At 50.9% G+C, this 27,954-nt stretch overlaps 2 protein-coding genes across 2 annotated transcripts in view; both read left to right on the forward strand.

The window, feature by feature from the left end:
- The window catches only part of TOR2A (torsin family 2 member A), a 118,258-nt gene that overhangs the window by 51,398 nt on the left and 38,906 nt on the right, over window positions 1-27,954 (forward strand). The gene's annotated exons all lie outside the window — the stretch shown is intronic.
- The window catches only part of SH2D3C (SH2 domain containing 3C), a 42,617-nt gene continuing 17,583 nt past the window's right edge, over window positions 2,921-27,954 (forward strand). The window contains exons 1-3 of the mRNA XM_060250434.1: window positions 2,921-3,047; window positions 25,457-25,585; window positions 27,433-27,881. Of these exons, the coding sequence (XP_060106417.1) occupies window positions 2,967-3,047; window positions 25,457-25,585; window positions 27,433-27,881 (659 nt within the window). The 5' untranslated portion in view covers window positions 2,921-2,966. The remainder of the gene's footprint in view (window positions 3,048-25,456; window positions 25,586-27,432; window positions 27,882-27,954) is intronic.

The following is a 27,954-nucleotide window of genomic DNA, read 5'->3' on the forward strand; positions in this document are numbered from 1 at the left end:
GGGCATTATGGGATGTCAGAACTGGAGCCCAGTCGCGAGGAATTATAAGGCTTAGCATTTATGCTGCCCATTCTTCTGTTCCAAGCGCTTCACATGCATTATTTTTTTTTGCAGCCTTGTAAGGTAGTTCAGTACTGCTGAGACAAAGGCTTTAACTTTTGGGGAGGGACGGTGGCTGAGTGGTAGAGCATCTGCTCAGGAAGCAGAAGGCCCCAGGTTCAATCCCTGGCATCTCCAAAAAAAAGGGTCCAGGCAAATAGGTGTGAAAATCCTCAGCTTGAGACCCTGGAGAGCTGCTGCCAGTCTGAGTAGACAATACTGACTTTGATGGACCAGGGGTCTGATTCAGTAGAAGGCAGCTTCATATGTTCATATGTTCTGGGGAGGGACAGTGGCTCAGTGGTAAAGCATCTGCTTGGTAAGCAGAAGGTCCCAGGTTCAATCCCTGGCATCTCCAAAAAAAGGGTCCAGGCAAATTGGTGTGAAAAACCTCAGCTTGAGACCCTGGAGAGCCGCTGCCAGTCTGAGTAGACAATACTGACTTTGATGGACCAGGGGTCTGATTCAGTATAAGGCAGCTTCATATGTTCAACTAGGTGAGACACTGAAAGACTCCCAAAAAGTTTCCCCCCATTAATAAATAGAAGCCACGATGGATTGGGACCATAGCACGAGTAACTCCGTCTCTCTTCCCTGTTGACCTTACATCAAATACAATCTGTATTTTCCCCCAGTGAGTCTGAGAGCAACTTCACAAAGCTATCTGAAGCTGAGAAAACAGTGCAGGGGGGGGGGGGGGGAATTTCCATTATACCCCTGAATCAACTTTCTCTGCCCTCCCCTCCCCACCAGTAGTTCCTTATTAGGACGAAAGCATGATAGAGATCCACTTGTGGATCTCCCAGAATCTTTTCTCATCAAGCCGTACTCAGGGGGAGTGGCTTGTCTATAGCCACCTGCTGAGTTCATGGCAGAGGCAGGACTCGAATTAGAGACTTGCCAAATTCACAGAGCAGCGTAATAACAGCGACTAGCCCCTTGGGAAGCGGAGGCTGTGAATCAGTGATCCAGTGACTGATTGTGCCATCGTAAATAAACCGGCTGTGTTCATTCCTCCTATCTTCTCAGCCCCGTGTGTTTACTATTAATTATTAAAAATGCGACGAGGATGGAAGGAATGGAAAGAGATTACTCTTGTTCTTTGTTCTTTCCAAAACTGTTACCCCCACCCCACCCCATCGTGAATTTTGCAATGCCCTTGCAGCTGTTTCTAAATCAGTGAAGGCTGGCTGCAGTGTTTGAGGAAAGCGCTCTGGACATGCTCAGAGTTCCTCTAATCTTCCTGTAAGCCAGGACCAAGCCCAGACAGTGGTCTCATCCTGAGCCCTGGCTTCAAACTGAGCCGAGTGAGAGAACGGCACTCTGCACGCTCCTCAAGGTCTTGCGTTATTATTACATCACACGTCCCAGCTCTGTGTCAAACTATGAGGCTTGAATTGGGCTTTGCTCTAATGTGAGAACTACACTGGCTTATGTGCTTTTAACTGTTAAAAAAAATTACAATATTTCTCCTTCCTTAGTCAACATTTGATTTATAGTCCCAAATGGCTCCTGGATGGGGGCAAAGCCACCTTTCAAGCGCCTTGGGTGGGAAACGCCCCCCCCCAAGTGCTGAAAACAGGTTTGGGGGCTAAACCCCTGGTCAAATGAAGATGTTGCAGCCGGGGTGACGGGGTCACTCACAGCCAGACAGCGTAGTCTAAAGAAGGTGACAAAGGGGGCTTTGACTCTCCAGAGCTCACGCCCCGAACATTTTGCTGGTCTGTAAGGTGCCAATCACAAGAACACCTATGCCTGCAACCACATTACAAAAAAAAAAAAAGGGATGCCGGAGCGCAACTTTGGAGCCATCCCCGAGTTCCCTTTGGCATCCTCTGTGATGGGGCGTGTCTTGGGCAATGTTCTCCCTAAGCTGAATTAGCGTGAGCTAGCTCACCGGTTTTTAGCCTCCAGCTCACACCTTTTTTGTCTCAGCTCAGGAAGGAGGGCCCCAGCGCACACTCATGAATGCAGGAGCTCCCCAAGTAGAATTTTTGCTCACAAGACTTTGCAGCTTAGGGGGAACGTTGGTCTCATGCAGGGTTCCCTCGAAGCCGAGTCAGTGTGAGCTGGCTCACAGATTTTCAGCCTCCAGCTCACACCTTTTTTGTCTCAGCTCAGGAAGGAGGGCCCCAGAGCACTATCATGGACGCAGGAGCTCCCCACTTTCATGCCAGCAGCCCTCCAAGTAGAATTTTTTGCTCACAAGGCTCCACAGATTAGAGGGAGGATCGGTCTTGGGATCAGGGCTTTTTTTTTCTTCCCCCCCCCCCCGAGCAGGAACGCAGGCAGTGCCGGCTGGCTTGGGGCCGGGGTTGCGGCCAAATATGCAAATGAGTTCCTGCTGGGCTTTTTCTACCCCAAAAAAGCCCCGCTTGGGATGGCACTAAGCTCACTGGCTGCTTGCTTCCCCCCCCCTCCTCCCCCCCCGCCCCTTGCAAACCATCCCAGTCCCGCATTAACCCCCAGGTGGCTTTCCCCCTTCAGGTGGGCCCTGGCGGGGGGGGGGGGCGCAGAGGGGGGCACCCGGCAGGGTGGGGGTGGCACGCCTGGCTGGCCGGGGCAGATGGGGAAGGGCCAGCAAGGTCAGGGGGGCGCCTGGGGGAGGGGCTGCTCAGGAGGGAGAGAAGGGAGCAGCCCAAGGCCCCGCCCCCCGCCGCCTGGCCCATCCCGGCGTTCCTCCTTGGGGGGGAGGGGGCGGGGGCTGGGGTCCCTCCTCCTCCTCCTCCCGGGCCCCGCCCCCGAGCAGCGATGAGGTAATGGGGCTGAAGTTAAAGCCCAGCAGCGGCGGCAGCAGTCAGCATTAGCAGTTGCAAAGCCGGGCGCGCTGCGGCTGGATCTGGGGGCCGGGCCGGGAGTCGGGAGCCATGACTGACCGCTGCAGCCTCTGGAGCGCCCTGTCGGCGGCCGCCTGCTGCTTCTACCGGGGCTCCTTCATGCAAGTGCAGGTGAGGGGGGAGAGCGCGCGGCCGGGGACCCCCAGCCCACCCCCAAACCCCCTCCCGCCGGGGTGGGCGTGCTGCACAAGCAAGAAGGGGAGGGGGGGGGTCCAGGAGGCTGCCGAGCAAGGGAACCCCCGCCTCCCCCCAACCTGCAGGTGTCACCCAGATCTGATGGAGGCTGCTCTTGCTCCAGGTTCATTGTGGCAGAACTGGGGTGGGTGGGCGGGCGGACCCCCAACATCTGGATCTCTCCCTGCAAGGGTCTCTCCCCAATCGCAAGCGATTGCCCTGCACCCTTGAGGGGGGGGGGGGGCATGGGATTGCCTCTGGATCTTGGGGTGCCTCTCTTTTTCTCGGGATTCCCCATCCCTCCATTCATTCATTCTTTCCGGCTGTAGGTGGGATGCCTCTTCACCCCCTCTCCCGCCCCACACGCGCACACACCCATGCAGTTCCAATGTCTCTTTCCCCCCTATGTGTTTGTGCAGAGGAATAAGGGCTTCCAAGAATGCTTGGGGGGCGGGGGGGGAGGGGGATATGGGAACTTCTTTTCCCAGATTCACTCTTCCAGAGTTTAGAATGGGAACCTTAGTGACCTTTCAAATCCAGGAATTGGGGGGTGGGGGCGGCTTGTACCTGTGTTTATTTTCTATAAAGTGTAAATTCTCCCCCCCACCACTACTTAAAAAAAAATCTGTCTCCAGAAATCCCGTTTTGGAACCGAAAGTAATGAGAGAGGCAGATTCATCGCCTCCCATTGTGAAATGGTGATTCTTTAGAAGGCCCCCCCCCCGTATTGTTTTCTTTTTTTAAACAAAACTTGGCTTCTTTGATACCTGCTCTCTTCCCCCCCTTTCATCCTGTGACACAGAATCGGTGGGAGGTGGGCTTTGGTCTCCAGGATCAGGTTTGCAGCGATGAGTCATGACTTGGCAAGGGGTCCGCCCCCTTCGGTCTGACTCAGTCTTTGGGGGCGCATGAGGAGCCCCTCTCTCCTTCCACCCAGTTGCAGAGCCAGCCAGCTGTGTGGAGATGAGGACAGGTGGGTTTTTTGTGTCGGGGGCTTGGCAGCCTCCCGGGCAAGCCCCTGCTGGCACCACTGTGTAACCAATACCATGTCAGGGCCTTACCTGCTGGAGAAAGGGGGCGTGCGTTCGCAGCCTCTCCTTGCAAGGGGAGGAAAAGTCGGTCAGAATTAACCCTCCACATCTCTCACCTTTGTATGTAGGGCAGAAAACAGAAGGTAGGGGTCTTTCCTTCCCCCACCTCCTCCCAGATCCCCCATTCTGGTTCACCAGGAGAGTCCCGTTGTAGCTCACCCCCTCCCCAGAGTGCTCCTCTGCCCTATTGGTAGGACTCTCGCCTGCTCCTTAATCCCTCGTTGCAGCTGGCAAAGCTGCAGTGCCCAACTGTGCTGCCCGAGAAAGGGAGCATCTGCAGATGGTCCAGGATCTCTTGTGGCCTCAGACACGGCAGGTGTTTGAGGGTGGGAGTGCGAAAGGAGCTTGCCTTGGCATTACTTTCCTTTGACTACCTTGCCTGGATTCAAGGCCTATCACCTGCCGGTTTGGGATGCATCCACACCGCTTTGCAATCTCAGACACCCTGCAATATGCAGCCGGTGGAGCATGCAAATCGCGGAAGTGGGATATAGATGGAAGCCAGGCCCGGAGCCCTGGATGAAAGAGAGAAGGTACCTGCCAGGCGTAGAGACCATTAAAAATCAGCACTGGGACCTGCGCATTCTTCATCCTTTTTTCTTTATTCTTATTTTTTTTACCCTGGGGAAATTATTTGATTTGGGTCTAGTTCCTCCTTTCGAAACGCCCCGTCCTCGGTTTTTTGCCGCTTCAAAATGTATTTAAAACCTTGCAGGGTTTCTACGGTCTCTGGAGGAGGGAGGGATTGATTACTTGAGCATGATGTAATCCTGAAACCAGGGACCAGAAAGCAATAGCGCCGAATTAGCTTGCTCACATCTCTCCTGCTGATGATGTATGCGTGTTGTCTCCTCCACCCCTTCCCTGGAAAGGCCTGGTTCTGGTTGTGTAGGGTGGGCACGTGTGCACTGAGTGACCCTTTTCTTTGTGTCTCCCCCGTTGGGGCTGCAATCTCATAGTGCCGGGGCAGTGTTGCTACTCATTCCTGTCCGGACAGCATTTCCAACACCCCCCACCCCAATCATCTTTGTTGTAACCCCAAGTTATTTCCAAGCAAGGTCTCCCTGACCGTCTCAGCTGGGCAGAACCTACGTGAACCTCCCCTTTCCATCATGTTATACAAGATGCTGGAGCTCCATATGTGTCATCTGGATGCAGGATTCCAGATATGGATTGGGGCCATGGTGCTGGAGAAGGACGGGGGAGGGGGGGGAGATTCTCTATCTTGTGACATTTCTGTAATGCAAAATCCAGGCTTTTTCGAGCAGGAACGCAGTTCCGACTGCCTTGGTGTCGGGGCTGGGTGGCCTAATATGTAAATGAGTTCCTGCTGGGCTTTTTCTTTTAAAAAGCCCTGTGTGAAACAATGGTGATGTCAGGGGTGTGTGGCCTGATATGCAAATGAGTTCCTGCTGGGCTTTTTCTACCCAAAAAAGCCCTGGGAAAAACATTACGCACCCCCAAGCTGCTTTTATCCCCTGTATGGTAGAAAAGCCCAGACTTGGATGGCCCCGGGTGGCCTGATTTCATCAGCTCTCCAAAGCCAAGCCGGGCCGGTTCTAGTTAATATTTGCCTTGTAAATCCCAGGGGGTCACCCTAAGTCGGGTAAGATGATAGGTCAAAAGGGCGGAGAGAGGCACAATATGGGTACCCAGGGGCTTTTCTTGAACAGGAAAGCACAGGAACGCAGTTCCGGCTGGCATGGCATCAGGGGGTGTGGCCTAACATGCAAATAAGTTCCCGCTGGGCTTTTTCTACCAATAAAGCCCCGTGTGAAAGAATGGTGACATCAGGAGATGTGGCCTGATATGCAAATGAGTTCCTGCTGGACTTTTCCTACAAAAAAAAGAGCCTCGTTGGTACCTGACTTCTTATTCCCCCTTACTGTGACTTGAAACAGCCCAGTGGAGGACCATTTCTCCCCCACCCCCCAGGAAATGGCACAGGAAGGGAGAATCTGTTCCCCGTGCCACGACTCCTACAGTCCCATCCATATCATACCCCATGCTGGTTGCTAAAGCCTCTCTCACCTGCAGCACTTTTGCAACCTCCAAGTGCTTCCTATCTAAAGATGGCTTTAAAATCCCACCCCTAGTGGTACTGAAGGTGATCCTATGGGAGGGAGAAAATATGAGTCAGGGTCTTCAGCGTGAGAGCACAGGGTGGGACGACCTGCTCCACAGCAGTGGGGCACAGAGAATCAGTCATCCTTCTGTTGAGATCATCCACGCTGGTACATGGGAGGAGTGTGGTCCTGTCTGGAATCTTAAATCTCTCACTGGGCAGCCTGTGAATCAATGGGAGGGCCTAGGACAGCAGCCTACCAATCCCAGCATGTTCCTCTTCCAATTCATGGAGCGTCAGCCTATCCACAGCTATTAGCGATGGCAGCTCACTGGAACTTCCATGTTTAGAGGCAGTTTGCCTCTGAACGCCAACTCGCTGTGGAGAGGAAGATGTACATCTTCATGCTCTTGTGGTGGGCTTCCAAAAAATGTCTGCTTGGCCACTATTGGAAACAGGAGGGCTCTTCTCAACATCGTCCCCCTCCCTCCCTTGGAAATGCTGACAATCCCACACATGCTCAGAAAGAGAAATCTGCAAAAACCTAACATTTACAGGCAATATTTGTTATCTCATTTTTCCCCCAAGCCGCCTTTTTCAGATAGGATGGAAGATAATGACAGGTCTAGGCCAAGGGTAATTTTGCTGAATGAAGCAGGAAATCCAAATGAGTTGCGCGCAAAAAATATTGGTCGTCTTGCTGCCCTTTGCCTAAAGGCTAGACCAGCTCCAGAGAATTAGTTGCTTCGGAGAATACTTCATGGCTGAACAGGGATGTGAGTTTCGTCCTCCCGTTGCCCCCCATGGGGTCGCCAAGTCCTCTTGTACCATAGAGTTTTGCCACCCAAATGATTAGAGTGCCGGGAAAACCATAGAGTTTTCCCAGAAATGCCCAGAGTGGCTCGCGTACGCGCCGCCATTTTGATGACATCACTTCCGGGTGATGTCATTGTGCCAATGATCCAGGAGGAGGTTCCCCCCCCTCCGCTGGCCCAATGTGGGCCGGTGGGTTGGGAACCTCCCAGGCGGGGGATTCCCTGCCTGGCAGCCCAAGCCCCCCATTATACAATACTTATTACCCCCTTGTCTCCCTGGAAGCTGAAATGACTAGGCTGAGGCCATCATGCTCTGGTCACATTACAAGAAGACAAGAGTCACTCGGAAAAGGCAATCATGCTAGGAAAAGTGGAAGGCAGCAGGAAAAGAGAAAGAAGACCCAACAGGAGATGGATTGACTCAGCCGAGGAAGCCATGGCTCTCAATTCAAGACTTGAGCAAGGCTGTAAACGATAGGGCATTTTGGAGGACATTTATTCATAGGGTGACCATAAGTTGGATGCAACTGGATGGCACTAAACACACACACACACACACACTCAAGTTAGCATTTGTAAGCAGGGGTCATTGTGTAGGAAAAAAATAGGTGGTGGCGCTCATCAGCATAACTCATCAGCATATGCTGTTCCCCCCCTCCAACCAAAAACAACCCGATTGAAGAAAGGAGAGCCCCAGGCAAACGCGGCCTGCTAGGGCTGGCTAGAGACCCGGCCATCCAAGCAGGCCTCGCTCACCTGGGGCTCTCCTTGGCCACCCTCCCCCAGTCAAAAGGCCAGCAAGCCACCCGTCACCCAAAATCACATAAGAAGTGAATTAAGGGGGGGCGGGCTTCTCCAGGGGTTAACGAGGGCTGCCGGGGGCGTGGCAAAGCCCCTGGTGGCTGGCTGCCCGCCCGCTCTCCTAATCCAGGGATTGTTATGCAGCTGCACCTACTATTCAATGGACAAGGTAGGTGCGGAGGAGGAGGGGGAGCCCTCAGAAAGGTTCAGGAGCTGTGCTCCTGTGAGCTCCTGCTGCATTCAAGGCCTGCTTGTAAGTACATAAAGCACTGCCTCTGTGTGTTCCTGAGTGAGACCAGTGAAGGCTAGAGAGCTTCAGGGAAACCTGGGATCAGATTCCTGCTCAGCCGCAAAGCTTTCTGGGTATTTGCGGGCCAGTCACTGCCTCTCAGCCTAACCTAGCTCATAGATTTGTTCTGAGGAGAAAATAGAGGGGAGTAGGTTGATCGGTATGCCTCTCTTTGGAAAAACATAAATGATCTCAAGTAATCAAAGGGGAGGGGGCAGTCCAGCCACGTAAGTGTTCTTCACTTCAATGATTGCCATTTCTGCATTGGTGTTCTCCGTGCCCCCGGCCCTGCCTTTCCCGGGCATGTTGGACGAACAGTGAGACACAAACGCTTTTAAAAACCATGTTACTGTCGGCTAATCGTGATCCCCCTTGGCAAGAGCCGTCACGGTTTAAGCTGGGAGCTTTCCCAATGAAATCTGCCACCAAGTTTATCCTCGTGTACTCCTTTCTTTGTGGCCCAGTCTGGCCCCTTAAGCCTTCTGCCGCTGCTCAGACAAAATGCCCAAAGCATGAGAGGTCAAGCTTGCTGTAAAAAAAAAAAGAGAAAGAAATCGCTCTCTTAGACTCCTGCAGCGAGGTTTGTAGAACGGATCTGAATTCCGAACGCATGGCAGCCCCTGCGGCCTTGCAAGGGTTAACAAAGGTGCGGTATGGGCTAATTCTGCACGTTGGTGTCCTGGTAGCTAAAAAATCCACAACCACCCTCCTCTCCTTCGGCATTCTCTTGCCCGGGCTGCCCCTCCAGACTATCTTTTCTTCCTAACTGATTTTCCGCCCGAAGCCGGCATGCTGAACTCTGCATGAATGACCGGGGCCTTTCCAGCTGACAGCAGCATCTCTTGCCTCTTTCCCACCAATCGCGGTGCGCCTGGCGCTTGGAGCAATGACATCATTTCTGGCCAATGGAAGCCCAGGGAAGAGATGCAGCATTTGGAACGGGACAAGGGATGGATGGATGGATGTATATTCAGTACGCACGCATCGCACACCCCCGCACCCATCTGTGTCTAGGTATCCGAAGGGGTGGCGCCGCACCAGCCTAGAAGCCCAAGCGCTTCCTCTCCCCACCCCATAGTTGCGTGTACCTCTCTGAAGGACCTCTTCAGTGCATTTACTCACATTCTCCCCCACTGCACAAACACACTGTGCCTGGCTCCTTCCACATTTGAAAAAGCCACGAATATATTCCATCTGCAGCAACACGAAGCATCGCTTCCAGGTCTCAGTGACCATTCTCAGCGGTTTTAAAAGAAACCCCACGACCCTTGCTTTGGTTTTCCAAAGCAGCTCCAGACTTCTCATCTCGTCACGTTGGCTCACTGCTGCTTTTTATGGATTCCGGCTGGCCCACAACTAACCGGCCTTGTATCCTTGTATACCTGTATACCGACTACTGAATATCGAATATGGAACATCGAAATGTTGAAGACGGCATACCGAATCAGTATTTGAATTTGAATAGAGTGTAGCTTTACGACCGCTGTCTGATTTTAACGACATGTACATTTATAATAAACGTTGGATTTTAATTATTTAATGAAATGTTAATTTTATAGTGTAATTTATTTTTATGTTAGTTTTACATATGTTGTAAGCCACCCTGAGCCACTCGATGGGAAGGGCGGGATATAAATCCCAGATAAATAAATAAATAAATAAGATGGGGTCTGTTTAGGGTTGCCAAGTCCAATTCAAGAACTATCTGGAGACTTTTGGGGGTGGAGCCAGGAACAGGGTTGTGACAAGCATAATTGAACTCCAAAGGGAGTTCTGGCCATCACATTTAAATGGACCACACATCTTTTAAATGCCTTCCCTCCATTGGAAACAATGAAGGACAGGGGCACCTTCCTTTGGGGCTCATAGAACTGGACCCACTGGTTCAGTCTTTTTGAAACTTGGGGGGTGTTTTGGCGAGAAGCGCTGGATGCTATGCTGAAAATTCGGTGTCTCTACCTCAAATAACAGCCCCCCCCCCAGAGTTCCAGATATCCATGGTTCAATTCACCATTATACCCTATGGGAATCAGTCCCCATAGGAAATAATGGAATGCCCAGCAGGCATTTCCCTCCCCCCCCCCTGCTCCACTTTCTAATGACCCTGAAGTAAGGGGAGGGCCTCCAAACCAGGGGATCCCCTGCCCCCAACTGGGGATTGGCAACCCTAGGTCTGTTTCTTGCCCCAGTACCTAAGTATCAGCAGTGCTAAGTATGCCCTGGCCTGATGTTTTTTGGGGGGTGATTCACAGCTATTATCTAGGCCTTCTATTGGACAGGTCCTGCCTGTAGGAACGGTGCAAGCTTTTGAGTCGCACAGAATTCTTCAGCAAGGACTTCATGCCTTAGCCCATGCAGTTGAAAACAACAACTTGACATACTCGTAATGCTTTCGTTAATTGTGAGACCAAACGGCCTGTTTATGAACTATGTAGTTAGATGTACATAACATTGTGTATATTCCGTGCACATGGCTCAGCACCAGGTGTGGTGTCTTGAGTTTCTGAGCATCCCAGCTTTTTAAGAGCAACATGTTTCCTGTCCTTAGGGAAGCAGAAAGCGTGTGCAAAAAAGTCTGCCAAACACCTAAAAAAAGAGAAGACCAAGGTAGCCTCAAGTAATGTTTTTGTGCATTCCACTAAAAGCACTGCAGAGCTCTCTTGCACTATTTCCCCCTCTCACACCTGCGCAGATCAGTACATCTGTATGGTTTGTCAGGCTCTGACTGTTGGCTTCCAAGTGTGGATTTTTAATTTTCCCCAGCAATTCAGTCTGGTGGGTTTTGGAATCAGCTATTAGGCAGAGGTGCCTTCCCTGTCCCTGCTTCCATCCTCCTTTAATCCCCCTCATCTGCCTGCACGTGTGCTTCCAAGAGAGAGGTCAGGGCAAAGGTGTCCTCGCAGCGCTTGGATGGGAACGGGGATGGCTGAGGTCTCTGGTGCAGTTCACCTTCCACCTTTTTAGGCCGGTGGAGGAAGAGGTTAAAAAGGGCACGGGTTATTAAGGGATGCCTCTCTCCCGCGAGAGATTTGGGGAGGAGAAGTCACATAAGCAAATGAACAGCGGCGTTTTGAGGAAGGGGGGGAGAAGCGGTTGAACACGATGCAGCGGCTTGCAGTTAGATAGCAAATAACTCCGAAGATATTTTGTTGCTGGTGTTCTCCAGCTCCCCCTCCATCTCCCTTTTCCTTCTCTTTGTTTCTTCTTGGCCTTTTTGTTTTGTCCTGCGTCAAGGTCACCCAGCCTCCCACCTTGCCCAGTCAGTCACGTTCCTCCAGCCTCCCTTGTCATTCTCCACAGGAGGTCCCTAGGAGAGGCAGAGAGCGGCCAGAAACAAAGACGGCTGGAGAGAAAACGTGTCTTACCCACGGGTCACGAGCAAAAAAGATGTCTCTGAGGTGAACAGAAGGGGAGGCGAACAAAATGAGGATCTCATTTACTGGATCCCTTTGGCTCCCCTGGCTCTGCTCCGGACTGTCCAGATTTTTGTTTTCTTGGCAGATGCCTGGGTGAATTGAAATGGCAACATTTATCACCTGGCAGTAGGGTTGCTGATCCCCAGGTGGGGGTGGGGGATCCCCTGGTTTGGAGGCCCTCTCCTCTTCAGGGTCATCAGTAAGACGGCAGGGGTGGGGAGGGGAGGAAAATGTCTGCTGGGCACTCCATTATTTCCTATGAAGATCGATTCCCATATAATGGATGATTGATCTGCAGGTATCTATGGCTCTGGAGGGGTGTTTCTTGAGGTAGATGCACCAGATTTTCAGCATAGCATCCAGTGCCTCTCCCCAAAATACCCTCCGTGTTTCAAAGGAATTGGACCAGTGGGTCCAGTTCTATGAGCCCCCAAAGAAGGTGCCCTTATCCTTCATTCTTTCCAGTAGAAGGAAGAGGTGTGCAGTCCCTTTAAATGTGATGGTCAGAACTTCATTTGGAGTTCAGTTACGCTTGTCACAACCTTGCTCCCGGCTCCACCCCCAAAGTCCCCAGCTATTTCTTGAATTGGACTTGGCAACCCTGCCTAGCTTGGGACTTGGGGATCCCCTGGAATTAGAGCTTCTCTCTAGACTAAAGAGACCAGTTCCCCTGGAGGAAATGGAGGGTTTTGGAGGGTGGATTCTGTGGCAGGATTCTGTCCTCCACAGGCTGCAACCCCAAATCTCCAGGAATTTCCCAGCCTAGGCGTTCCTACCTCCCATCTCCTGCTGGTGGCTAGAGGGGAACTGGCAACCCAACCCGACTGCGTCCAGCTAGCTCCTTGGGGTCCCAAGAAGTTGAATTGGTGAGAATCAGGGTAGGGGGGAGAGCAAAAGCCAATACAACACATTGCATTCAGATACAAGCACTGGGTTTAGGGTTGCCAAGTCCAAGAAATATTGGGGGGCTTTGGGGGTGGAGCCAGTAGCAAAGTTGTGACAAGCCTAATTGAACTCCAAAGGGAGTTCTGACCATCACATTTAAAGGAACTGCACACTTAAATGCCTTCCCTCCATTGGAAAGAACGACAGGAGTACCTTCTTTGGGGGCTCATAGAATCCCCCCAGTCCGATCTTTTTGAAACTTGGGGGTCTTTTTGAGGAGAGGCACCAGAAGCTATGCTGAAAATTTGGTGCCTCTCCTCAAAAAGACAACAGCCACCCCACCTCCCCAGAGCCCCAGATACCCGCGGATCAATTCCCTATGGGGATTGGTCTCCATAGGGAATAATGGAGTGCCCAGCAGACATTTCCCTCCCCCACCCTCGCTTTCTGATGACCCTGAAGCGGAGGGGGGAGGACCTCCAAACCGGGGGATCCCCTGCCGCCACCTGGGGATTGGCAACCCTAACTGGGTTGGATCAGGGCGGAGAATGATCTCGGGCTACGATCCTTGGTTTGAGGTTAGTGTGCAAGCATGACCTGTTCTCCTTGGTGAAATGTTGTGGGGGGGTGTGTGTGATATGACCCCTTCCCTATTATAAATCCCGTGTGATGCTGCCCCATTTTTGTCTGCCCTCTCTGCCTACACACAGCCCTGCCCTCTTCTGTGATGGGGGCTGACTGAGCAGGCCTTGCCCCGGTCCGAAAGAATTTGGCTTCAGAAAAGGATTTCTCACACAGGCCCCACTGGAAGAGGCAGGCGTCTCCGTGGCTGAGGAGGGGGTCGTCATGGCAACGGCATCTGCCATGGCCGAGGGAAGCCCTTGGGAAGGCCGGAGGACCTGTGCCCGTGGCTACCGTGCATTTTTAATGACGAAAGGGGCACTTTGCGGGGAAGAACCGAAGCCTTTAAAGCCACGTCTGGGCAGGCCTTGAGTACTGTGTCAGCCCTCACAGTTATCTGTAGGTCCTTCTTATTTACAGGATCCGTCCTGCAATATTGCTGTTCTCTGCAAGAGCCCCCCTGTCAGTTTAAGATCAGTAGAAGAAGAGGCCCCTGCTGAGAGTTTCCAAGAGACGCCCGCCTTGCCTCAACTAAGGCCCGGGCTTTTTCAGTCCTGGTGGAATCAGCTCCCTACAGAGATCTGGGCCCTACCTGGCTTATTAGCCTTCTGTGGGGCCTGTAAAACGGAGCTGTTCCGCCAGGCTTTTAGTTGAGGCTGCGGCCGTTTATTTCTTGATCTGGTTGGCCTCCCCTGTTGGCGTTGTCATCTGTGCTATGAAATGGAATAATATCGGCCATCTTTATGGGATAACGTCAATCAGGCTGGGCAATAGTGTGATGATATGGAAATTTTTCTGAGTGCCGTTGAGTTGTCTGTTCATAAAATGTTTTCATTGTATTTTATTGTTTTATCGTGTGTTGTGCTCCACCCTGAGCCCTACGGGGAATGGGCGGAATAGAAATAGACTTAAATAAATAAATAATAAAAATAATATCACGAAATAGCCATTGCCAGGGCCTTCTCAGTTGTGGTCCCACCAACATTTATAATAATAATAATAATAAATTTTATTTGTATCCCGCCCTCCCCGCCTCGGCAGGCTCAGGGCGGCTAACAACATTTCTCAATAACATACAGTATAATAAAACCTTTAAATTTAACAATATAAAACAATATAAAACATTATTTAACAACATTAAAAACCAGTCTATACAATTAAATAGTTTAATCTGACAGTGCTGCTGATGTTTGACGCTAGTTCTGCCATTTAGATAGTCCATTTTCCAAGCAGACCCAGCTAAGAATAAGATCAACTCAAGAATTAAAGGCTTTGCTTCAGGTGCCAATACGGTCAAAAGTGGCCACCTGTAGAAGATTCCAGGGGGGGTGGGGAGCCTGTAGGGGTGGGGAGGGAGGGATATAATGCCAGAGAAACCATCTTCCGAAGTGGCTATTTTCCCCAGGTAAGCTGGTCTCTCACCTGAAGATCAGTTGTAATCCCAGGAGATCTCCAGCTACCCCCTGGAGGTTAGCAACCCTATGCGGAAGAGTCTTTTCTGTGGTGGCACCCTGACTGTGGAATGCTTTTCTCCACAGCCATATCTAATCTTTCTGAGGTTTAGGTACCAAATAGTCTTTTCCATTCACTCAAGCTTTTGAAACTTATGTTGGACTGACTCGATTACTACTATTGTTATTTGCTGTGAACTGGCTGTTCTGAATTATTGCCCTATGTTGCTTTATTTGAGTCATTGGCTGTTTTATGGGTGTGATTTTAACTTTTTTTCTTTGGAAAGCACCTTGGAAAGATTAGGCTGAGAATTCCTAGGTAAGAATTCTTTTAATACATTTTTTAAAAAGAAACCCGTGCCAAGACTTTGTTTGCAGAACGTCATTTAAGGAACCACTTGGGGAGGGAAGGATTAGTATTTTGAATGCCATGGCTTTTAGGGTGTGCTGCTACTTGAAATTATAACAAGTTTGTAAGTAACTCTTATGGTACTTTGTTTTGCTGTCTGCTCCTTTGGTCTTTCCCCCCTGTATTTATATGTGCATGTGTGTATGCGGGGTATTGTGTGTGTGCGTGAACACTAGGGTTGCCAGGTCCAATCCAAGAAATGTCTGGGGACTTTGGGGGTGGAGCCAGGAGACATTGGGGGTGGAGCCAGGAGCAAGGGTGTGACAAGCATAATTGAACTCCAAAGGGAGTTCGGGCCATCACATTTAGAAGGACCGCACTCCTTTTAAATGCCTTCCTTCCATAGGAAATAATGAAGGATAGGGGCGCCTCCTTTGGGGGCTCACAGAATTGGACCCCCTGGTCCAATCTTTTTGAAGCTTGGTGTATATTTTGGGGAGAGGTACCTGGAAGTCATGGTGACCTCTGGTGTCTGCCCCCTACTGGGGGCCTGGAGGATATTCAGGGAGGTGGCTGAATAGAGCCTGCCCCTGCCTCCCAACTGCTGGTATTCCAAGGAGGTCTCCCATCCAAGTACTTGCCAGAGTCGTTCCTGCTTAGCTTATGAGATCCGACAAGACTGGGCTTGTCTGGGCTGTCCAGGTCAGGGCTTGTTCCTTGGTCTTATTGAGTATTTGAATATATGATGAATTTCTAATTTCTGGAAGCTGGCTACGGCACTTTGTGATATGACAGTATAGAAATTAAGTTTCTGAAAAAAAGATACCTTGCTGCTATTCTCATTTCATACATGGGAAACCATTGATAAGTTGTGACTTAACTACAGTTAAAAAAATGATGCCACACTAGTGATAGTATTTCTAATCAATATCTCCCAGATAAACATCGGGGCAGATTGGGATGTTTAAAGCAGCACTGAAGGAACTTGAGCCAAGTTGCCTCCGCAGCATCAGCAGGGCCAAAACTAGGGTTGCCATTTACCCACATCCAGCAGGGCATTTACCCACATCCAGTCCCCCATTGACGCTCCTCATCCCTCCACTGGTGGACTGGCAGAGGGGAAATGGAGGAGAAGCATCTCACAAAAACACCCCATGCAAACAGCTGGAAAACTGGATGTGGCGTTGGAATCCCATGATATCTGTTAGGATAAAGAACAGGGGTGGCCAAACTGTGGCTTGGGAGCCACATGTGGCTCTTTCACACATATTGTGTGGCTCTCAAATTCCCCCCTGCCCCATTGGCTGGCTTGGAGAAAGCATTTGTCTCTTTAAATCACTTCTCCAAGCCAGCCAGCAGCAGTGCATTTAAAGTTAAAGTTGCTTTCTTCCCACCACTCCCTCCCCCCGTTCCCCCATCTATATCCTTCCTTCCTTCCTTGCGGCTCTCAAACATCTGATGTTCATGTCTTGCAGCTCTCAAACATCTGACGTTTATTCTATGTGGCTCTTACGTGAAGCAACTTTGGCCACCCTGGTAAAGAACAAAGAGATTTTGAAGATTCCTAGAGTGTCACACCATGTGGCAGCGTCACTACTAGGCCATTGCCAACCCTTGCACAGTGCCGCCTTGCACAGTGTTTGCCTGGCCTCTGGCAGCCCTCCAGGACAGTAGCCCACCAGGAACGAGGGCTGCCAAGCCCCCAGGCCGGGCAGGGTTTTCCCCACCCTGGAGGTTCCCAACCCACCGGGCCACATTGGGCCAGTGGGGGGAACCTCCCCTGACATCGCCAGCGCAATGACGTCAATGCGCCAGTGACACTGTGCACCGGCTGCTCTAGGCATTTCTGGGAAAACTCTATGGTTTTCCCCGGGGGCTACCAGGAACTTTCCCAGTGAATCAAAGGACTAGTCAGCCCCAGCTAAACATAGTGTGAAAGCATACATTCGAGGTGCATCGCATTCCGAACAAACCCGATAGCCTGGGGCCGCAGCCGAGGATGTCGCTGTGCATAGGCGCAAGTGCCCTGCCGCCTCCTCAACCAGCCCAGACACAATATATGCACTAGCTGCTTGCTCACCCCACAGGAACCTCTCCGCCGCATTTGCCCAGAGCATCGCACTGAGGCCGACACCGCTGCTCTCGCAAGCTCCGGTCCCTCATTCAGTGGAGCTGAGACATTACATCATTGATTCGTCCCTCCCCAGGGAGCGGGAACGGGTGAGGAGGAGACAGCGGGGGGGAAATGAAGAGGGTGGGATTGTATGTTTAAGGCTCAGGTGCGTGAGCATTAGCAGAAAGCTCATCTTTATGCAGATGATTCCCTGTTAAATCTGTCATTATTATTCATTACACTAGCAGGCTGACAGGCGGCAGAGTTAACCCTTCGCAGCTGAGGCGTCTGCTTTGCTGTTCCACCCGTCATGAATATTTGGGGGAAACAGGGAGAAGAGCCGTTTCCTACCAATGCATTGTTCGTTCCTGTTCAGACTGTCTAGCATTGGCTTTGTGTTCCTTGACAAGCCTCTCCAGAATTGCCGAAGCGGTCTTTTTAAAGGTTTATTCGTGCTAAAAAGTGGCTACCTTATGGAAAAAAATGCAGTGATCGCAAACATAAAATCTGTCAGGAAATCCGAGGGTTTCGGGACAGCAGGGAGAGCTGACAGGGCAGGGTGGGGGGGAAACTTGCTTAATGGAAGAGCCACACAGAATAAATGCGTTCCTGTGCATTCCTGCTCAAAAAAAGCCTTGTTAAACCCCATCGACGAAGGGTGTCTCAGGGGCACCCACAATTCCCCAAGCAGGCAGAAATCCGGAAGAGTGGGACAGCCGTCATTCAGGATGTTGTGCTGAAGAGGAGCAGAAATATTTCTTGTTTATAGCCAAAGGCCATCCCAATAGAAAATTAATAACTTCATGATTACAAAAGCAAAAAAAAGACCAAAAGCATCCAAAAAAGGAATCCGTTACAAGATCAGATATAGAGGCCAGCAATATTGAATTACAGAAATGCAATTACCATTAGGCTCAACCATAGTAGACCTAATTGATTACAAATATTAATATGTGATAAAATGATGAACGCCTAGAATAAAACCAGTTAGTCATAAGATTTATTTACTGAAACGGCAATCTTGACCCTAATTTTTTTTGGCCGGCAGGGCAAAGAGCAGCACTCCGTAGGTAACGAACAAACTTCATGATACCGATTTTATTAACTTTCGATGTCACTTTGACATTCTCTGCCTGATGCTAAGCCCTACAGAGTAAAAGGGGAAGTTTGATCCAACTGGTATGGAGATTAAGGCCTGATTTCCATGGCCCAGGCTAGCTCAATGTTGTCAGGTCTTGGAAGCTAAGCAGGGTCAAGCCGTGGTCGATATTTGGATGGGAGACCAGCCCACCAAGGAAGTCCAGAATTGTGGGCAATGGGAAACCACCTCTGAACATCTCTTGCCTTGAAAACCTCAGGGGTTGCCATAAGTCAGCTGTGACTTTAAGGGGGGGGGGGAGAAAATGAGATCAGGGGAAGGGATGTGCGGGCTACTGTGCATTTAAACTCTTTACATAATCAGCAGACGTACTATTCCATTACCTCAGTACCAAAGTGCACGCATCATTTAATCATTGCTGTATTGATTTAAATGCGTTCTTTGATTCTGCTGTCACCCGTCCAGCCTCTCGATGGTTGCATAATGTGCCGCTCGCTGGTGGACATCGGTATCTTGGCTACTGCTCTTTGATGACTAGCGGCTGCAGGGATTTATGCCAAGCCCTGCAGTTTGAAATGTGGGCAGGAGAAAGGAAAAGTGTCTGAGTTTACAGTGTGCTAGAAAAGCATTATTAAGAGGGCTTTAGTAGAAATACATCCTAGGGCATGGCTGGCCAAACAACGGCTTGGGAGCCACATGTAGCCCTTTCACACATATTGTGTGTCTCTCAAAGCCCCCATCACCTCGTCAGCTGACTGGTGACTTGGAGAATGCATTTAAAGTTGCTTTCTTTCCAGCTCTCCCTCTCCCCATCTATCTTCCTCCCTTCAACATCTGATGTTCATGTCCTGTGGCTCTCACACATCTGAGGTTTATTCTATGTGGCTCTTACATGAAGCAAGTTTGGCCATCCCTGTTCTAGGGGTGTGCCAGCTGGACAGCTATTTCTGGACTGCCTGCCTTGCTCAGGGCCTGTTCTCCAGGCAAGCCCCCTATGTGACTGCTTGGGGCAGCCAAAGGAGAAGGGTGCCTATGCTTTTGGCCATCAGCAGCAGAGAGGGTGACTGGCATCCCTTCCTGAATCTGGTGGGCAGACCTAGGTGTCATGGGTGCTGGGGACCCTGTAGAGGAAGTTGAGCCTGCAGCAGAAACTGTGCCCCTGCCACCTGCACCAGTGCCCCTGCCTCCTGCTGGAGAAGATCCCAGCCCCCCTGCCTCGCCCTCTCGGGTGGCGCGTGTGCGTGACCGCCTCCGTCAGGACCTCAGGGATCGGAGGAGGGCGGCACGCTCACAAGCAAGACGCTCCCTGAGCCCTGAGTTTTGAGAGGATTCTGGCCCTTCTAAGAGCAAGGATGCTTGAGTTGCAACAGGATCCTGGCTGCCTCTCTGAGCCAGCAATTAGCCCAAATGGGCAACAGCCAGCAGAGGGCTATATAGCTGTAGGCTTTGGGAGGAGGCTTTGTGGAAGCAACTAGTCATCTACTTGACGTCCTAGCATCCACTTCGGCTTTTGACTTTGGACCTCCTGACCTTGGCTTGACTTCTGGACCCCCTGACTACGGCTTCTGAACCTCTGACCTACGATACCTGGACAACGATTTGGCTTTGGCACCTTGGACACTCTTGCTCACCGGTTACAGACCTTGGACTGCCCCTGGACTTCGCCTGGCCTGGCCCCAGCTCGTGACACTAGGAGAGGATGGGGGTGACAACCTGAACCGGCCCTGACTTGCCAGCTCTTTCTGCAGCTTTCCAAATAAACAGACCAAGCCAGTGGTTAGGAGCGCAGACTCTTATCTGGGAGAACCGGGTTTGATTCCCCATTCCTCCACAAGCAGCTGCTGGTGTGACCTTGGGTCAGCTGCAAGTTCTCTCAGGGCAGTTCTCAAAAGCTCTCTCAGCCTCACATACCTCACAGGGTGTCTGTTGGAGGGAGGGAAAGTGAAAGGAGATTGTAAATCTCTCTGAGACTCCAAGTGAAGGGCAGGGTATAAATCCAGTCTCCTCCTTCTTTGCAATATATATCTATATCTATATGGCTGTCTTAGAAGAAGATGATTTTGGATTTATATCCCGCCCTATACTCTGAATCTCAGAGTCTCAGAGCGGTCACAATCTCCTTTATCTTCCTCCCCCACAACAGACACCCTGTGAGGTGGGTGGGGCTGAGAGACCTCTGACAGAAGCTGCCCTTTCAAGGACAACTCCTACGAGAGCTATGGCTGACCCATCCCAGCAGCTGCAAGTGGAAGAGTGGGGGAATCAAACCTGGTTCTCCCATGTAAGAGACCGCGCACTTATCCACTACACCAAACTGGCTCTTAGAATTTTCTCTTGCTTAATGGGTCCATAGCCAATTTTCCTTCAATATCTAGTCAACTGAGAGCACCGCCCCCACACACTTCTTTGTTACATTGATGGGCAGTTTATTAAATCTTGATGTCATTTGTAGCATGGTGAAAAGAACGGAGTTGGGAAAGCATTCACCAAGCCCTGTGTGAGAGAAACCAGTCCCGCTGGGAACTTGGGAAGTGGCTTCCTAAGCCAAGAGAAAAGCAGCAGGACTATTCTTCCTGCTCTCCTTGATTGACTACCAGTTCCAACTTGTTTTTTGGCTTGTTTAGATTTCTGTCTTGCCCTGTCCAAGGTGCCGGGTCGGGCACTCACCCTCAGAAGTATGAGGAAGGGATGGAAGAGGTGGGAGCGGGGTAGAAAGAGAGCAGGGGGGGGGAGCTGTCTTCCAGAGAATCTTGTCTACCATCACCAGTCTCCTCATTATTAACAAAAATGTCCAAGGAATCCATCTAACACTGTGGCAGAAATTAGCGGAGTGGATGTTTTGCATGCAGAAGAAATTAAGCCCAGTAGCTGTTAAAGGGTCTCAGGAGCTGGGAAATAACTTTCTTCTGCCTAAATTGCTGTAAAGCTGCTGCCCATCGAAGCAGAAAGTGCTGGGCTTGATGGACCAGTGGTCTGATACACTGTGCACAGCTGGCTCCAGATGCCCAGCTTGAGAGCCAAACTTGCCATGATGTTAGGCACCCTGTTTTCCCCCAGAGGACTTTGAGTCAGGGAATGGGGGACCAGTTAACCCTTTCCCCAATGCCTTATCACCGAACCAAGGCAAGGCCTCTAGCTTTCGTAAAGCTGAGCTATGGAGTCCCCATGTCACATCTAGCTTGCTCCTAACTGTTTCAGATGAAGAAGATGATATTGGATTTATATCCCACCCTTCTTTCCAAATCTCAGAGCAGCTCACAATCTCCTGTATCTTCCTCCCCTATGACACACACCCTGTGAGGTGGCTGGGGCTGAGAGTGTTCTTACAGCAGCTGTCCTTTCAAGGACAACTCCTGCGAGAGTTATGGCTGACCCAAGGCCATTCCAGCAGATGCAAGTGGAGGAGTGGGGAATCAAACCCAGTGCTCCCAGATAAGAGTCCGCACACTTAGCCACTACACCAAACAAGTCTTCCCCAACCCAATTCTTTGATCAACCTCTCTCATACCAAAGGAAAATTTCCCCCTCTCTTTTTTCCTTCAAGTGTCAGTTTCTGATTTCAGATGACCATCCACGCATCTTTTCAAGCCCACCCCCTACTCACTTTCCATTAGTTTTGGCCTCCGCAGGACAACTGCACAATCTGGGATCTCGTTGACAATTTGTTGCCCTTTCATGAGATCCCAGGATCTGCCACTGGGGCAAAAAGTAAAGAGAGAGGAGAAGATGAGGGAACCAGAGAGTCAATAAAGGGATAGCAAGCATGCGCAGGGGGTGCGATAAGGGGAAGACAAGGACCTAGTAGCAGCTATGCTCAAAAGATGGCACGCGCATAGGAAGCCTCGCAGCTACCGCTTCCCACATCTTCAAAACATTAAGCGGACGTGCAGCCTCAGCTCGTCGAAACCGCCATGTGCTTTACAAGCTATTGTGGTTTGCTGAATTTTGCACTGCCGTCCAAGGCAACTTCTGTGGTAGCTGGGTGTGGGGGTGTTCCACCAGCTGCTGCCGCGCCACACACCACTCGCTTGAGGATTCTGCACCTCTCCTGGCTGGCGAGAGCCTGGATTCCCATAGCCTCGCTATTTCCCTTGAATGGACTCTCAGCTTCTGAGTTTGCATCATCGTGTCCTCGGCCTCACGAGACTCTTCCAGTGGACCGAAATAACCCAGTGATGTCAGGCTCTGTTTGCCTGGTTGCCGCGAAGGAGAGGCAGCTGGGCCTGGGGGAAGTTTTCATCCCACGGGATAACTAGATATCCATGGCAGGCCACCCGGCCAGGCGGAAGGGAGCAGGCCGGCAAAATTCACGTTCCTTCCGCGAACACCCGCACGACGCAGCCGCCCAGGAGTGCGGCCTGCGAGTTGTGCGGCTGCCCTGTCAACTCGGCATCCTCCGCTGACAGGCCTTTTGCAGGAGAACCCACTTGGCAGCTCACGTTAGCTGGCAGGTCTGTTTACCCTTGCCCTCGTTCCCAGTCCGCGGTAATGCTGGCAGCCACGTGTGGGCGGCGGACTGCTGCGCTAGCGGCTGGTTAACCGGAGCCAGGAAACCGGTCCTGAAGAGGAGGAGAAGATGACGATGATGATGGTGGATACTGGACTTATATCTTGCCCTATACTCTGAATCTCAGAGTGGTCACAATCTTCTTTACCTCCCAACCCCCAACAGACACCCTGTGAGGTAGGTAGGGCTGAGAGAGCTCTCCCAGAAGCTGCCCTTTCAAGGACAACTCCTGCGAGAGCTATGGCTGACCCGAGGCCATTCCAGCAGCTGTAAGTGGAGGAGTGGGGAATCAAACCCGGTTCTCCCAGATAAGAGTCCGGGCACTTAACCGCTTAGCAAGAGTTATGGCTGACCCAAGGCCATTCCAGCAGCTGCAGGTGGAGGAGTGGGGAATCAAACCCGGTTCTCCTAGATAAGAGTCCGCGCACTTAACCACGACACCAAACTGGCTCTCTTGTTGACCCAGTTGGTTGTCTCTTGGTAGGGGAAAGAGCAGCAGGGCCAGCCCTTTAACAAGGCAAAGTGAACCCGGGGCTTAGAGTCGCTTCCTCTGTTTTCTTCTTTCCTGCATGGCCGGTGACTCTTAATCCCGCTGCGTGAATTCTCTGGAGGGAACGCAGATGCCGGCACCCTTTGGCAGAAGCGGCCTCATCTACTTGCATTAATAAAGAAGAGCTGCTTTTGGCAAACGCAGGATTCCCTGGTGCCAAGTTTGTCAAGAGGCAATGGAAGCATGGACTGCTAGCCAAAGATTGGTAATCTAAACCAGAAGAGTTAGAATATCGGGAAAGAGACATGAGGTTCCCACTTCCCAGTCTGTGTTTCCCTCCTAATGATAACGCAAGGTGGCGGCAGGGAGGTTACTTTCAAAGGGAGGAGGGAGGGCTGTGTAAGCCAGGGGTGTCGAACTCGTGTGTTATGAGGGCCAGATCTGACATAAGTGAGACCTGGCTGGGTCAGGCCATGTCATGCCGGTCCATGTGTGTACCTATTTAAGATTAGCAGAGATATAAATTTTATAAAGAACACAACACACAAATATATATTTTTTAAAAACTTAAAACATGCTTAAAACGTTAGCACTCATTGGTCTTAAAGAAGCTTGCTTTGTATTTCTCCCATGGGAACCAGGGAACTGGGCAAAGGAAGCTCTGGCTCTCTCCTTCCTTCCTGGTGGGGGGGAGCCTCAGCCAACAGAAGGAAGAGAGGCTCGGCTCAGTAGCTGTGGTGTGCGATTGAGAGAGCCTGGCAAAGCAAGCTATTCTTCCCCCCTTCCTCCCCAAGGGAGGAGCCTCAACCAATGGAGAAAATAGAACTTGCGATTGAGCAAGCCTAGCAAAGTAAGCTGTGATGCAGAAGGAAGCAAGAGAGAGGGAGAAGGTGGCATCATGAGCCTGCAGATGAAGACACAGCAAGGGTTTTCAGAATACTCAACCCTGTGGAAGTTCCCTGAAAACAGTTCTTTTCTTCTGGGCTGGAGTCCTGAAAGCCAAACAACCCACCAACTTGGTTCTACAAGTTTGATTCTGACTGGGCCCAACACTGATGATGTCTATCAATGGCTACCAGCCACGGTGACACATTCAGAGGCAACCTTTGAATTCCAGAACCAGGAGGCAACATCACCAGAAAGCCTTTTGGCCTCTATGCCCTGTTGTTAGGGTTGCCAATCCCCAGGTGGGGGCAGGGGATCCCCTGGTTTAGAGGCCCTCCCCCCATTTCAGGGTCATCAGAAAGCGAGGGGAGGGGAGGGGAATGTCTGCTGAGAACTCTTATTCCCTATGGAGACGTATTCCCATAGGAAATAATGGAGAATTGATCCGTGGGTGTCTGGGGCTTTGGGGGGGCTGTTTTTTGAGATAGAGCCACCAAATTTGCAGCGTAGCATCTGGTGCCTCTCCCTGAAATACCCCCCCCCCCCAAGTTTCAAAAGGATTGGACCAGGGGGTTCAGTTCTATGTGCCCCAAAAGAAGGTGCCCCCTCCTTCATTATTTCCTATGAAAGGAAGGCATTTAAAAGGTGTGCAGTCCCTTTACATGTGATGGCCAGAACTCCCTTTGGAGTTGTTATGCTTGTCACACCTTTGCTTCTGACTCCACTCCCAATGTCTCCTGGCTCCACCCCCAAAGTCCCCAGATATTTCTTGAATTGGACTTGGCAACCCTTCCTGTTGTTGGCCCTCCAGAGGAACTGGTTGGCCACTGTCTTAGACAAGAGGCTGGACTAGATGGATCATTGGTGTGATCCAGCAGGACTCTTCTTACATTCTTATGATGTCACCGTGAAATTACCTCCTTCCCCAAACCCTGCCCCTTTTACACTGCAATCTTAAGAACATGTTCCTTGGAGTAAGCCCTGTTGAAAAGAGGTCTCCTTGGTAGTCGGTGATGCTTTGGGATGGCTACTGCACTCAACCAACAGACATTTTAAAGATCTCTGCTAGTATCTGGTCTGTTTCGGTGGTTCGTTATTAGATCCTATTTTTATTCCTTTAAATCTGGTTTTAAGGTTATATCTGTTGTTCTTTGACTGATGATGGCTTCCTTTCTAACAACAATTCTGCTTTTGGTTTTAATATTGAGGTTGTTCGACTGCTGATTGTACAGTTAGTTATCACTTTAAGTTATTTTTGTTGCAGTTCTGAGCTGCTTTACTGCCATTTTCTACTTTTGTCATTTGAAGCTGTGATTGTATCGATCTTATCTTTAATGCCTCTCGGTGTTTGAAATGGAGGTTGTGATCTGCTCCCAGCATTTTTTGGACAGAGGAGCGGCCTGTGAATATCTCAGGTAAATAGACTTGATGGTAGCTGATTGAGATCCTCCGTCTCTCTTTCTCTGCAGTTCTCGAAGGAGAAGTACATCCTTGATTCTTCACCCGAGAAGCTGCACAAGGAGCTGGAAGAGGAACTGAAACTGAGCAGCACAGACCTCCGCAGCCACGCCTGGTATCATGGGCGCATCCCCCGGGAGGTGAGGGTCAACCCTTCCGGTCAGATGGATCGTGATGCGAACATCCTGCACCAGAGGCCAAAATGGAATTCACATGTGCCTCTTAAAGTGCTTGTCAACCCATCTCCTTCCATTGGTTTGAGAATGCAAAAAAGGGCTTTAAATGCAGTTGTTTTTCAATCAATTGATGGCCCATGCCCAAAAGAAAAGTGGATTTACAACTGGGTTTCCATCTACCCTGTTAAAGGGATCTTTCTGTCCTGACAGTGTAACCCTTGAGAATGCACGGAGAAGACTTGACCTGGATAGCTAAGGCAAGCCCAATCTTGTCCTGTCTTAGAAGCTAAGCAGGGTCGACTCTGGCAGGTACTTGGATGGGAGACCTCCCTGAAATACCAGAGCTGGGGGCAGGGGCAGGCTTTATTTGACCACCTCACTCAATATCCTTCATGCCTCCTGTAGAGGTTAGTCACCAGAGGTCACCATGATTTTCAGGTGCATGCACACACACGCGCGGGCATGCTTGTGCACATGTGAAATAAAAGAAAGAGAGAGTGCATAGAGAAAGGCATTATGATTCAGGGTGAACTGAAAGAAATACCTTCAGACAGGAAACCAGCTGTCGGAGAGACAGATAGGCTGGCTTTTCACAGACAGGTATCATTCTGGACCGCTTTGTCAAATGCCAAGGATGTATCTGTGCCTCAAATTGCCATGAGCCAGTGGTGGTAAGCTGGGTAGATATTTCTGTCGGTGCCACAGAGGTCGTGTATTTCCCTGTGCTTAATTTCTAAGAGAGAAGGGCTGTGGCTTAAGGCAGCCTCAGACTGTTTAATTTCAGGAATGTTAATTACGGTGAGACAGTAGTATTCTCTGCACCTGTTCAGAGGTTCTCTTTTCATGCCATCACACGCTGTTCCTTGGCGTTCATTTCAGTTAAAGCTGCTTCCGCAATGCAGTGATTCTCCAGTTGCTTTCACTGCCACTGCAAATGCAGTGATATGCGCTCCGGCACTGGAGATGCTGCGCAGAACTTTGCGACTTCGACTTTCTTTGCAATTCTCCCCGCCATGCCACTGGAAGGGTTTTTACCCGTCCCCATGAATACTTCTGCTGGCATGATGTTATAGCAATTATCAATATTTTCAAAAGCCCTCTGATGAACAGTGGGGGGAATAGTCCCAGCATGGCAAGAGATGAGCACCTTTCCGTCCACTTGGACTGCGCTTTCTCCAAAAGCATTGCGGCCAAGGAGATGTTGGAAATAGTGTGTTGAGGGAAAGGAAAATTAGATCCTGGTTAGAGCATATTGTGTGGATGCTCCAAACAGGGCCGGATTAACAAGTAGTCCAAGTCGGCACTGGCCTATGGGCCTCATGCCTTTAGGGGCTCTGGGATGGCTCCCCCCTCCCCGTTTTGCCCCCCCTGCTTGCAGCCCTCCCAGCCTGCACGCACAGCCAGCAACTGAGCAGCTCTTTGCCCAGCTTGCCTGCTACTGCTACTGCTGGCGTTGTCGCCAAGTTTGCCTCTCTCTGCCTCTCCCCTGCAGCTTTGTCAAAGGGGCTTTTGAGAAGGTGCCTGCAGGCTGCAGTGGGGGGGGGCAGGGGCAGCGGGGCAGGCAGTCTGACTCTGAGATAATTTGCAAGGCCCCCCCCAACATTTTGACTGCCTTGGGGCCTCCACAGGGTTTAATCCGGCACTGGCTCCAAAAAAAATGCTCTGCAGCGTGGAGCCAAAGTGCAGGAAAACTGCCAGCTGGATGTAGCCTCAAATGAAAAACTGAGCCCAAAGAACCTGAACGTGCAGCTCTGGTCTTTACTGTGGCACTGCTGCAACACTGGCCTCCATGTTTCTATCTGCTCTTTCAGGTATCGGAGAGTCTGGTGCAGAGAAACGGGGACTTCTTGATCCGCGACTCGCTCACCAGCCTGGGGGACTACGTGCTCACGTGCCGCTGGCGGAACGAGCCCCTCCACTTCAAGATCAACAAGGTGATGGTGAAGTCCAGCGAGGGCCGCACCCACATCCAGTACCTGTTTGAGCAGGAGAGCTTCGACAACGTGCCCGCCCTGGTGCGCTTCTACGTGGGCAACCGCAAGCCGGTCTCGGAGCAGAGCGGCGCCATCTTCTACTGCCCCATCAACCGAACTTTCCCGCTACGCTACCTGGAGGCCAGCTATGGACTTGCCAATGGGAAACACAGCGGCTCGAACGGCCACTCCGGCCAGAAAGGGGGGCACATCAAGCGAAGGAGCATCACTATGACGGACGGATTGACAGCTGACAAGATCACAAGAGGTGACGGGTGCCCGACAAGGTAAACGTCGCTTGATTATTTATTTGTTTGTTAACGCTGCAACCAGCTGTCAGTGGCAGGCCCAGCGATGGGG

Source organism: Heteronotia binoei, chromosome 12, assembly GCF_032191835.1.
Source record: "Heteronotia binoei isolate CCM8104 ecotype False Entrance Well chromosome 12, APGP_CSIRO_Hbin_v1, whole genome shotgun sequence".
Taxonomy (NCBI): Eukaryota; Metazoa; Chordata; class Lepidosauria; order Squamata; family Gekkonidae; genus Heteronotia; species Heteronotia binoei.